The following is a 13,456-nucleotide window of genomic DNA, read 5'->3' as shown; positions in this document are numbered from 1 at the left end:
CACTTGCTACTTTAGCGCTATTCGCGTTTTACAGCAGTTGGCTTACTTCACTATATATTTCATGACCGCGGATGTGTTTTTTTGTCATTTCTGCGTGGGCAATATGGCTGATCACGTTGTGGTGAAGTGGGTGACGGCTCAGAAATGGGATGTGTACCCCATTAGACGCCTTCAATGTGTAAATCTCCAAACAAAATTGCTCGATGACCGCAAGCACTGGCGCAAGATACAGCATACTCCAGTGGAGGTTGAGTGGGAGAACGGTTCGTACGCACCAGCGTATATTCTTGGAGTGGGTAAGTAGTCAAACGTTCCCTGGTTCCTTTTCATTTCCGCGTTTGCATAGCGTTTATTTGTAAATTTAAACGCCTTCCTTTGCTACTTGCGGTGAGGCTTTTGTGTTGTGAAGTGCTTTGCATGCCCGCGGTCATTATACGACCGCAGTCGGTAAACCAGGTCATAGCAATGCACGTGGTGCTGGAGGTGGTCCTGTTGACTCGACTGTCGATACTGGCAGTTTCGTGATGCAAAATAATATGCTTAATGAAAACAATTCAAGGAAATAATGAGTCGATGATATGTGGCTGCTGTACTGCTACCGAAGGCTTGCACGGCAAAGGGCATTTTTTGGGCCTTTGAAATCGCGGTTTCCAAGGGCCTTTGTTTTGACAGCGAGCTTCGTGCGCTAACAGTTGCACGGCACTGTAATTGCAAGTATTTTGTTTGAATCTTCTTTGCGGTTTCTATTACAACCTGCAACGCATTGCAGCACTGAACTTTCGCAGTAGCCGCCGTGGTTATGCGCTTATTTGGCTCTGCGACATTAAAACCCAGTACTTGCCGCATCGTGGCCACGCTACAGGCATTGCCATTTCCTAATAAATGTATGTCCACAGAATAGACCTGTCAATGCTTGGAGCCCGTTTTGCATGTTGCACAAGCAGATTATCGACAGCTATTTAAGAAACGCCACGATTCCCGATGCGTACGTGTGGCAGACGAACTGCGGGTTTATTTAGTATCCATATTCCAGGCTCAGCGATTGCCATGGAAAAAAAAAAGACAACTCTGGCTGCTGAATGCCCATTGGAGACCGCAGGGGTGGCCACAAAAGGAAAGGTAACGTGCAGTGCATGTATACTGTGCATAGATGTACGGGGCCAGGAAAAATAGCAGGAATATGCTAATTGATACCCACAGCTATAGCAGCATAAAAGATAAATGGCAAGGATGTTCATAGTTAAGATCTTTGATTGCGATTCCAATAGATTCCGAGCGAAGGCAAATGTAGCAGCGGAGCAGCAAAGTTAGGTACGCAGGGAAGATTAGTTTCTCAAGTTTATAGTGGTGAACTGGCTACAGCTGGCACAGGACAGGGTTAATTGGAAAAGTATAGGAGGGGCATTTGGCCTGCAGTAGATAGATTAATGACTAACATAATGTGACCTTCTAGAGACTGTTTCTTTGACTAAGGGCTAAATTTGGTTTGATGTTGTGACTGCTGAAACCAACCAAACAAATGATCGTGGACTGCAGAAAGACTGCACAGGCACTGATTGTGCATGATGGCAGTTCTTGTGGAAATGCATTAATGCAATACTGTCCACAACTGCTGCACCAAGCCTAGAAAAGGTTGCATGGTTGAGGACCAGTGATGCTTGGTGATGCTAGCTTGCAGCTAAACATTGCAGTGTCCTTAAAATTGGCACTAACTTTCGGAACCCAGGGTTCCTTCGTAAGGAGTGTTGGCATTGAACCCGTGCCTAGAAAAATGGCGTCCGTGCCGCCTTTCTATTGTCTGTGGTCTTTATTTGTCACTATTTTACTGATCTTAAAGGACTATAGACTGCTGCTTGCATTATACTGCAGTTCTTTTTTGTGCCGCACCTGACCTAAAGGTCTACTTCACATCACTGCCATCGTTCAGTTGATGAAACCGAAACAGCATGAGAGAAGAAATTCAGTTCTAAATTATTTAGTGGCGGTAGGCGACTACCACACGGTGATCCATGTATTGTAGTATCTAATGCATCATTTGAAAAAAGAAAATATGCAACTAAATTCGGCTGTCTGTAGTCCTTTAGGTACTGAACCATTTTTGTTTGACCTGTTTGTGTTAAGTAGCTTTTTAGTGTACAGGCCGTCCCACATGTATTTGCAGGAGAACTGCAGCTGTGATGCTGTCTCTCTGCTCGCGGAAGCAAAAAAAAGAATCTCTGAGCTGGAGTCAGAATTGGAATCTGCCCAAAAAAAAATGAGGAAGTACAAGGCAGCAAGGAATGAAGCACGTCAGATGCTTGGTATGTGATTACTTTTTTCTTAAGTCACTCAGATGTTTCTTTCTGTTGCCATAGGACTGGCACTGCCATTATTTTCTGTGTCTACAAATACTACATAGAGCACAGTGTATTGAAGTGCTACCTTTTTGAATGAGCAGTTTGTTCTGTAGCGTGTTCTAGTAATAGTGCTAGTAACAGCATGTTGCTTCGATTAAGAATTCAAACTAGACTGAGAGTTAAGACTGATGCTCTTCTTGTGTGCACCTTTGCAACACATCTAGTCACAATAAGGTCTCCTCGCTTTGGCTACACTTTCTGCACCACTTCAGGAGGTGTCACACTCTTGCACTCTGTTTGCCAGTGAAGCTTGTGTCACCTGCACTTCGGCACTCGATTTGACTTTGTGCTGCATGAGTTCTGCACAAGCCTCTCGACGGGGCAAGGTGCTTGGCGCGCTCTGTAGCAGACAAGTAGCAGGCTGCTCCACGGCCATGCTTTTTTTTCATGGAGGAAGTAGAGCTACTTGTTTCTGTTAGCAGTGTTGAGACTGTCATGTACCCATGCTAGATGTGCCATCTCCTCCGTGCCTTCATCAAGCAGCTGAAATGACAGTGTGCGTGTGTCTGTGTAAGTGCATGTAAGTGACTGGCTGGCAGGCACACTGCATATGGGTCCTCTCTTTTCTGCCCAGCCTAGCTCGCATATTGTGTTACATTTCTCTTTTGTGTGCAAATATTTTTACACGCAGCACAATGTAGCACTTCTATAAGAGGCAGGTGGCGATACTTTTTTTTTAATGCATGGGTGAGCGCAGCGTTTATGATGACTCACTGTGACATCCGCACCTCCACTTCCGTAGCTTTGAGGTCACACTCAGCCTTCGCCTGCCAGTCAGTTTGATAGTCATTCGTCGCCACCTTCTGCCAACAGTGAACGAGAGTTGCTGACTTCAGACAAGTTAGGCAACTCTTTTCTGCTGTAATCGGTGGACAACCGTGGACACTTTTCAGATAGAACGCTAACAGCCTGAACCATGTGTATAAATTGTCAAAGGTCATCTAGAGCGACAGTTTGAATAACCTCTTGAATTCAAAGTTTGTTGCTTCTTCAAAATACTTCGTGATGGTTGCCCCATGACACTTTTCACAACACGAGCGTAAGAGTGGTGTCAAATTCATCACTTTTTGAAGTAACGAATTTCATGACCTCACTACGAGATGCACCTCTTCAAACAAATGCACAGCGTTCATTTGTTTCAATACAACTATCACAATACAATTATCATGTCATGTGACAAACAGGAACGCACGGCCACAGCAGGCGAGCGTTTCTGCACTTTTGCACTCGATTTGACCACTAAACCGAGAACACTAGTGTCAGTCTACACTCGCGCCGCACTAACTGTTACTGCACTGGCACGGCACTCTTGTCACCTAGTGCAGAATGCGCAGCCAAATTGAGACGACCTTTACATTAGTGGGACAGTGGCACATCATATATCCAAGCATATCTCGAGTTGCTTAAGCACCGTATGTACATCAAATCTGGCGGGATGGTGGTGCCATGCGGAGTGCACATGGTGAATTCTCGACAGAGTTCTGAGCTGCTCCGTTCACTCAGTGACCATGAGAGCCACATTCATTTTTGCTGGTGGCCTTAACGAGTTTTCAACCTCTTTTGGATTTTTTTTGACTTTATTCCCTAGCGAGGTGTAAAACTAGAGCTTAGCATCTTATGGTAGAAGCTGGGGCGGGTTGGTGGTTGTTCATTCTAAAACAGCGCAAAAAAGACACGGACAAGAGGAAGAGACGTACACACGGACGCCCGTGTGTAGAATGAATAGCATCTTGTTTTCATCTTAATTTCCTCCCCAAGTGTCCGTACAAGCCGCTAAGTGCTGGCAGAGCTTAAGTGTTCTTTCCAATTTGCTGTATGTCATGCATATTGGAACTGCTGTCGGATGGTTGTAATGCCACTTGTCACATTAATTTCGTCTGCAGTCCCCTCTGCCATGCAGGTCAACCTGTAGGGTATGTAGCAGAGTGGATTCCAAAAGAAGGCAAACATAAAGGGGTGGCAAAGAATTGTGTGTGCAGTTGAGGTCAAGAAGTTTATGGGTATAATGTGGTCACAGCTGGCACAGGACAGCTAGGGTCAGCTAGAGGGATCAAGGAAAAGCTTGTGTCGTTCTGTAGGTACTGCACGGTCTGCTGTTGCTCGTGACGAGGTAGTGGGTTTAAGCTTTTTTATTTATTTTTTTTTCAGACGCTGCAGAGTTGGTAAATCGGCTCACAGAGACTGTTAATGCTGTGCGTCCCAGAGAAACAGCTGTGTCGACACCTGAGGCTCAGGTTAGTTACATTAGTTTATTGTTCCTCTCGAATTGTTGCCTTTCTCACTCAAAATTTCACAAAGGATTACAGAGGAACTTGGCCTTAGATTTATAATAGCATTGTCATAAGTCATGCACTTTCAGTGTGAAGCATGCAAGAGTAGAGAACTGAGGACCTTATTATTCATGAGAGCGAAGTTTGGAGTAACTTAAAGTAGACAAGCATGAGATAATGCCCTTTATGAGGCTCTGTCGGTTACACTGAGTAATTAATAGCATAATCATTTTAAATGAATGACAATTTGCCAGAAAGTAGAAGAAAAGACTGCCATAATGTTTGTCAAACAGCAATGAGAAAAAAAATTCCCCTCTGCTTCGTTTGTTTTTAGTGCCAGTTGATTTCTTTGGTGGTTACTTTCATTAGGAAGAATGCCTCTGCCTTTGTTTGCACAGTACTGAAATATTCAACATCACATTTTAACTGCATAATAATCTTGCAGCAGAACGTTGTCAGCGGTAGCATGGTATTAAGATGCCGGAAAGACTGCCTGTCAGTCATTACTTGTGTTCTCGTCTTTTGAGTTGTCTCACACTTACTCCGGTTAAGTTATGCTGTGGTAAGGAACTGTTAAAAAAGGTTAATCATCCACAACTAGTTCAAAACTCCACTCGGGAACATGTACACATCCATAGTTTCTGTGATTTGACTTCGTTTTTTTTTTGTTGTCTTCTGCATTGCCAAAGTGCGGCTTGCTACATGCATTTTTTTTTTAAGAAGTCTGTTTTGGGTTTAACAATAGAAAAAAGTACTGGTTTTGACCCGAAAACAAAGTGCCCTGATTAAGAGCTGTGCGGCTTGTTTGAATCTGCTGAAACTGGCGGCAGTTTTTTTTATTTCCTGTGTAAAGGCGACTTATTCTTTATTCTTGTATGCATGTAAAGGAATATTGTTGCATGTTAAGATACTAAGCAGAGTGTTATTCCTTTCTTTTTATGCTTGCAGGTGGACATTGGCAATAATGTCATGATCAGCCAGCAGTTGCTTGACCGGATCAAGCACAGTGCGAATAATCAGGCTACAAAATTTGCCCGGAGCTTGATGAGAGCTGTATTTTCAGCAGAAGAGCTAGCAGAGAGCTCGTTATACGGGCGAATTTGCAATGCTAGGAAAGAGGAAGCACCGAAGAAGGCACTGGACAGAACAAAGCTGGATTCAGTTATCTGTAAGTCCATATGGGGCGCTCCTGCATTGCCCTGCAATCAAAAATGTGGCTTTGACAGCTGTTTATTCACGGATGGTCAATGCCATAATGCTTGCCTGAAAGCACAGCACTCTGGTGCCTCATGTTTGTGCTGTTTGTGCTCTGCAGATTTAATGTACAAAAATTAAGGAATGTTGTGTATGTTTCTAATGTTTCCTTTTTTTTTCTTTTTGCAGCCTACACGTGCTCGCTGTATGGAGTGCCTTCCCGTGTCGTCACCGGAACTCTTTCCACAATGCTAGCACGTGGTCGCAAAACTGATTAAATGTCGTTTCGAGAGTTACAGATAATTTTCTTGTGTGAAATGAAGTCTCTGCTGGCACTTCTGATGATAAGTGCACAGCAGGTGTGGGCAAGTCAATTAGTTTCATTGTGCATTCAGGATGTCCATGGGATGTGCATTCATATTTAGTTGGTGTGCAGTGAGCAGTTTTCTATTCACAGCAAGTTAAGAAGTAGTGTTTCCTTCGAACTGCCTTTGTACCAACGTTTGACACCTGCCTGTGAATTAAATCTGAATGGACTTCCTTTGACTGCTTTAGAAAGGACAGAGCAAGTACATTTAAATTGAACTTACACACCCTCAACTTTCCGTTCACAGGAAGTTCAAAGGAAGGAGTGCTTCCTTTGAACTGCCTTTGAACCAACAATTGGCCCCCAACTCTGAATTCACCATGAATAGACTTTCTTTGACCATCCTCCAAATGTACATCCTTTGTGCTTTGTGTGTCCTGAGGATGTAGAAGGGACAAAGAATGTACATTTGGAGGATGTTCAAAGGAAGTCTATTCACATTGAACTCACAGTTGGGGGCCAATTTTCAGTTCAAAGGCAGTTGATTCCTATTACCTTTTTTGAGTTAACTTTGAATTGAAAGGACGTTCCCATTTTCATAAGGGATTGTTATTGAGTAGGAAGCTAGTTCTTGGCATTCCCCTAAGGAAAGCTGACTTTCTCAGACTGTGTTTCTTTAAAATGAGGGCTCATAATGTTATCGCTGTTTCTTGTTTTAAACTGATAACGCCAACCACCGCTTGCTTGAAAATCGATACCCTTTCTGGAAACGTCACCAATTGTTTCTATTTTTTCCCATACATTCGCCACTTTCAGCCTGCACCATTTCAAATTTTATCAGCAGTGATAGTTTCGAAGTCGTAGAGTCGCGGGTAAAAAAGATTAACACACATGACGGAACACCAGAGCGCCGGAATGACAACGCGTGGCGCTGCGGTTGGCGATAAGGCTGATAACGAGATTGCCGGGCCGTTCCCACTCTACAGTATTAGGGGGGTTCAGCGGACTGTCACGGACAGCAAAATTACTGGCTGAAAGCAGCGCTATCACCTATTGTTCCCGCGAGTTCCCTTTGACAAACCATCGCGGACATAAAAAAACTGTAATAAAAAGAGGCCATCTTTGCTCACGATAACCGAGCCAAAATAAATGCCGCAAGCACAGTCACGTAGGATCGGCACTTCAACGCTCGGGCGGTTCACGCTTGATAACGCTTACTTCATGCCGTCGCCCCTTACGTTGCAAGCATGGAAACGGCCCGTTAGGCAGGTTTGCTTACCGGAGCGCCGCGTGGTGAGATATACGATTTCTGATTGCCAATGATCTGTGCTAATATTTTTTGCTCGTGACTGTACCTTTCAAAGGTGTTTCTCTCTACTCAGGCGAAGAAACAATTATCTCTGAATAAAATGGCGGTGTCAGATATCAAATATTAAAAGTCGAAAAACACAACCCTTCACATGTGGTCGAAATATCCGGAACCCTTCACTAAGGCGTCCCTTACAGCCTGAGTTGCTTTGTGACGTCAATACTCATAAACCATAAACCAACGTTTCACACACTGGCTTTCTTAATAGCGGTGTTTTTTTTTTCTCGGCGGGATCTTTACGCTTCTTCGAGGCACTCTGACACATTGCTAAGAATGAATACGTCGTCTGAGTATGCTTTTGCCATGTAGCCCCTAAATACATGGTGTGGTCTCGCAATAGCATTGTCATTTTTTATCGTTAATAACAGAGTGCAAAATTCAAAGTGGTAAGGAAGGCGTGTTTTACACAGTTTTACCTCACACGCCTAGGAAGGGCAGGGTTTAGTGACAGACGCCACGTTAATAGTATGACTAATAACGTGGACTGCATTAAGGTGGGTTGATTATACGCAAAAGTGACTGAAAGTGCACATTACGCAGGCATTGTGACGCAGTTTACTAAATACGTCCTCTTTGAACACTGCGGTTTTTATTCCTGCGCTCTTTACTACGTGCGCATCCCACATAGTTGTACTAGTAGTAGTAGAAGACCATTACTCGGCCATAATTTACAGGCCGAGGATGTCGACCGCCAGCCAGTCGAGTCAGGTGGTGATGGACAGAGAGGGTGTGTAGGGTAGGAACCCAACTGGTGATGCCGCCGGGAAATAGAAGAGGTAATGGGCCAGGTCCGCATAGATACAGGGCCAGTTCGGACAGGAAGGGTTCCTATCGATAGCGATAGAGAAAGAGACGGGACGGGATAATGACTGTATTCATTTGGATGTGCCGAAGAAGGCGAGCCTCCGGCACCGTGATTGACGGATGACGGGGAGGGTAAAGGCGTTTGTCGAGGCGGAGGTGGAGGTAGACTGCCGCTGATTCAGAATAGAGGTATGTGAAAACTATGCTGGCATTATCGGGGTTCGATTTGAGGAGTGTATTGAATCGACTGCCCTCTGAAACTACCTGAACATCAATTAGGTATACCAGAATGGCGAATTAAGCAATTTCGAATTAGAACAAAAAACACAGCTCCATTATACTTTTCCATGGTCACAGCGCCATGCAGCACAAGCATTTTGTTATTGTTTTCAAATATCTTCTCAATCTTCTCTTTCACGGCGCCAGACTGTCAAGGAACCGTTGTCGCACAGAGACAAGCAGTTCCAGCTATCAGTTTCTTGACTGCAGTCACCGGACCTGCACGGAGCAAGTTGTATGAGTAGTCATGTTGGTGCCGGTAGGGAGGTTGATAATGGGAATTTTTTTAATATTACCAAATGAAGTCGAGCAGAGCAATTGAAACAGCTATTTATGGACCTCATATTTCAGCGATTCAGCAAGAAGGCGCGAAGGAGCTAGGCGAGCGAAGGAAGAAAGACTATGGTGAATTTAATGTAACCGCGGTCATTTGCCACGCGTGTAAACGTAAGACGCGGAAATATTCTTATTCTAGCTAAGGAAATTCACTAGTTCAGATAAGTAATCAGGACCTCTGAATCTTTTGAAACCCGCTGATATTCGTGACGTGGATGAACCCAAATTCCTTTCCAATTAAGAAGGGGCCGCGAGCTCGACAATCATTACCTTTGTGCCTGGTTAACAAGTTGTTTCTTCCTGTTGTCATGGTTTCCGCACTCTGTTGTTTTTTGCAACCGTCGCTTTCAAAACTTAACGTCTAGAATACCAATAACACCTTTGAAACGATGGGTTTATGTTGTAGAAGGCAGCATTCACCAGCAATCAGCACTCTTTCGAAGCCAACGAGACGCAAGCGCTCGGCGATATCATGTGGTTTGCCGCGTTGTCGAACCGTCGTTGTTACACATTATTTAATTTAAATTTATCCTGAAAAATAAAATTGAAAAACTTGGTCTGATAAAAGATGTTCTATGAAAATCTCTTCTTGAATCTTAAACATGTGGGCAGTACCAATAAATCTATATTTACCGGTATATTTTAGAAAAGGAACCGCTGTTTTGTTCGATAATCAGCAAATATAAGTTACCATATTGCCAGGTATCATTGTAGTTTAGGTTCGATGGCGCTCGAGGCCGCAGGAACGGGACGTCATCATTTCATATGTCACGTTGTAGTGACGTCAGTACAGCGGTCAGGAAAGCAGCAACAAGACTTGCAAACGAAGCTCATTATGTGGGCTGACTTGCGCCCGCAAAAAAACTAAACAGCATGGTAGAGGCGTAAGCAACAAACGTGCTCCTCAGTCGTCGAACTACGAATGCTTGCCTCTCGCTGCATCGCTCAATTTAAAGCCGGCAAGGAAACGTCGAGGTAACAGATCAAAATCGACAACAGTAACCAGGAAAAACGTAGATGCAGTTCTTCATGGCTGTGATCAATCGAGATTAGTCCGGTCGCTTCACGCGTCATGAGCAAAAATGATAACGCCCCGTTCCTGCGGCCTTGAGCGCGAACGAACGGGCACTACAGTGATACGTGATGCGTGCGGGAGCATTGCGCCGAGTGTTGTCGTGGGCTTCGAGCCGTACACAAGCTGGAATGGGGTCGACCTCGTTGTCTCCTGGACGGCAGTGCTATAGGCGAAGAACACGTAGGGCAGAATGGTGTTCGGCGTCGATGTACTACATGGGCAGCATGTCTGCGATTGTTTAGTTGAGACGCTCTGTGAGTCCGTTGGTTTGCGGATGATAGGCAGTTGTCCTCCGATGGCGTGTGTGTCTGTGCTTTAAGATGGCTTGCGTCGGGTCCGACGTATAATCCGTTCCTCTATCTGTGGTGAGCTCTTCGGGGCGCCGTGTTGGAGGAGAATTCGTTCGACGAAAAATTTTGCGACTTGTGTTGAGGTACCATTAGGAAACGCTTTTGCTTCAGCGTAGCGGGTCATGCAGTCGCTCGCTACGATGATCCACTTGTTACCTGATGCTTGTTACCTGGAGTTGGTATGCGGTTCAGGAGTTCGGCTGGTCTAGTCGGAGGCGTTTTGCGTCGGTGACACTGACGGCTTCCTGCAGGGGGGGGGGGGGCGTCTGCAGCAGGGAGACGTTGGTGAGTGGCGACACCACGGGGTTAACGCGAGCATCCGCAGGGACATTCCCGCAGGGGGATGATGGAGAACATTGCGTCACCACGGACCCGAGCATCCGCGCTTAGCCGTGCGTGGCATCGTTGTGTCCGGGGAAAAGGGGATCCTGGTGGTTGAGGCGATGCCGAGCATTAGGACCTTTAAGGCCCCTCTGCGGAGGCAACACACCACTTTCGCCCCAGCTTTCTGTAGACGGCACCTCCGGCCTGACCCGACTGGGGGAAAGCGGCAGTCGCCTTTTTCTGTCATCCCCTTCATCTTTCACTTTCCTATTTTCCTTCTCGAAACTTTCCTGTCCTCTCCTCCTTTCATGGTTTTTTCCTTTTTTCCTGGCGGCAAGGGTTAACCTTGTGTGACCAACTACCCTGAGTTGAGTCATATTGGGTTATAGTTGAGGTGCACAGCTGGCGTGGGCAGGGCTTGCGTGCAACTCCCTGTCCCGTCCCTGTGTTGGGCTCCATGGTGGGCGGCTGCCACCACAGCTGAATAACAACTTTCTTTTATGAATTCCTTTCCTCAAACAAATGATCGCCCTCAGAAACGAGGGCGGACCGACGTCACTGCGCAGTTCCTACAAAAAAAAAGAGATCTTCCGCAGATACCATGTTGTACATAGTGAGGTAGCCGAAAAGCAAGCAAGAATCATCTCTCCTTTCATAGTTTCCAAGTCTCTGACAGAATCACTGGACCTTGGCTACAGTGTTTCGAAATTAGCCAGTGGGGACCTACTACTCCAGATCAAAGACAAATCACAGTATTCCAAGCTCTCAAACATAGCAACCTTTGAAGAAGTACCCGTTTTTGTTGGTGCCCATAGATCCCTCAACTCTGTCAAAGGCGTCCTCTCAGAACAAGACTTTCTCACCCTGACCGAAGCGGAAATACTGGAGGGCCTCAAAGACCAGAATGTCACTAATGTCCAGCGCATAAAAATCCGAAAAGACGACAAAGAAATACCAACAAAACACTTAGGTCACTCTTTTGCGTCCAGCCAACTCCCCGACACCATTGAAGTAGGTTACATGAAAATAGCAGTCAGACCATACATCCCCAATCCTCGCCGGTGTTTCAAGTGCCATAGATTTGGCCATGGATCCCAGAGTTGTAGTGGCCGCCAAACTTGTGCTAAATGTGCATCCAATGAACATATATCCGATGTCTGTAACGCAGTGCCAATGTGCGCTAACTGTGAAGGGGACCACCCCGCATATTCCAGGTTATGCCCATCCTGGAAGAAAGAGAAAGAGATAATAACAATCAAAACCAAAGAAAACGTAACATTCCAGGAAGAACGTAAATTATTTGTACAAACCCAAAGAACGTTTTTGTTCACAGCAAAAACAAACTTCGCAGATGTGGTGCGAAGGGTAGGGGCATCACACGAGGCTTCGGCACCTGCCCAGGTCACACGCAGTGAGCCTGAGGCAGGGCCATCCGCGCCCCGGGCAGACGCAGCGAATGGTGTCCTGCCACTCTCGAAAGAGGGCTCGCCGGCCTTTGGTTCGGCCGCCCGCAAGGCTTCTCTCAGTCGGGAGAGGCCTCCACTTATTGCAACCGTGGGTTCTCTACGGCGCTCCAGAGCTTCCAGTGAGGCGATGGACGTAAATCCGAGCTCGCCTCCTCCGCAGCGGCGGCGGAGCTCTCTTGACCGCAAAAAGGAAAAAAATCCCAATAACTGGCCCTAAAGAAGTAGGTACCTAAGTTTCCAAAATACATCCCCAAAAATATCATAATGGCATTCCTAATACACTGGAATTGTAGGGGATTATTTAATAATTCAAATGATATCAAAGATATGTTAGCCACATTCTCACCTGTGGCCTTATGTGTACAAGAAACTAACTTAGGTCCCAAACACACAAATATACTCAGAAAACATAGTCTTCCGCCGCGACCGAGAGACGGGAAGCCGGCTCTCAGGTGGCGTTGCCGTCATAGTAAAAAATGATGTCCCAGCTCGTGAGCTTAGACTAAAAACTAAATTCGAAGCTGTAGCTTCCACATTGCTCACATACAAAACAATAACAGTCTGTTGTATATATCTTCATCCTCACGTAACAGTAACAATACAAGAACTAGACGATCTTGTAGAGCAGCTACCAGAGCCGTATCTGGTAAATGGCGATTTTAACGCACATTCATCCTTCTGGGGGAATGAGAAAACGGACAGGCGAGGTCAGATTGCAGAGGATTTTATTCTGAGCAATAATATTTGCCTTTTAAATTTCGATAAAACCACATACTGCTCCCCACCCACAGGAAAAATGAGCCGTCGGGATTTGTCTTTTACCTCCCCCTCTGTTTTTAGCGATTTTAAATGGCATGATATTGACAATCCATATGACAGTGATCACCTCCCCATAACAATCAGTTTAATATCCACACCCCAACTCATCCCAAACAAAACCCCAATGTGGGAAGCTTCCTTTAGCCAACTGGCAACTTTTTAGAGCAGAAGCCACATTAGAGAAAATAGCTTTAGAAAATATTGACATCAATGAGATCAATGAAAAATTCACGAATTGTACTTAGCTGCCGCACATTTAGCTATTCCTCAATCCTCTGGAATAGTAAATCAAAATCAGAAATACTGGCACACAAAAGAATGTAAAGATGCAGAAACGAAACAAAACATAGCCTGGGGCATTTTTCGGAGATATCCAACGCATTAAAATTTCATAAACTTCAAAAAAGCGCTGTATCCATCGCAGTGCTTAGAAGGCATCATGGCGAGCTTTTGTCTCTTCTATAAAG

At 45.3% G+C, this 13,456-nt stretch overlaps 1 protein-coding gene across 2 annotated transcripts; it reads left to right on the top strand.

Annotated features, from left to right (window-relative positions):
• The first annotated feature begins 93 nt into the window (after positions 1-93).
• LOC149328461 (uncharacterized) lies at positions 94-6,163 on the top strand. 2 transcript variants are annotated; one of them, XM_089560458.1, is made up of 6 exons: positions 94-296; positions 1,034-1,119; positions 2,162-2,300; positions 4,545-4,630; positions 5,615-5,834; positions 6,050-6,163. In XM_089560458.1, the coding sequence occupies exons 1-6, from the start codon at positions 104-106 to the stop codon at positions 6,136-6,138; spliced, it is 813 nt and encodes a 270-aa protein (XP_089416584.1). In that variant the 5' UTR covers positions 94-103; the 3' UTR covers positions 6,139-6,163. The 2 variants fall into 2 exon arrangements, with proteins under 2 accessions (XP_089416584.1, XP_089416583.1); XM_089560457.1 differs by lacking the exon at positions 6,050-6,163 and having other exon boundaries at positions 5,615-6,033.
• Positions 6,164-13,456: the final 7,293 nt, after the last annotated feature.

The sequence above is a fragment of the Amblyomma mixtum genome, chromosome 9 (assembly GCF_055824585.1).
Source record: "Amblyomma mixtum isolate Tamu chromosome 9, ASM5582458v1, whole genome shotgun sequence".
NCBI classification, from domain to species: Eukaryota; Metazoa; Arthropoda; class Arachnida; order Ixodida; family Ixodidae; genus Amblyomma; species Amblyomma mixtum.
Note: the sequence above shows the minus strand (reverse complement) of the source record. Positions and strands in the feature narration are given on the sequence as shown.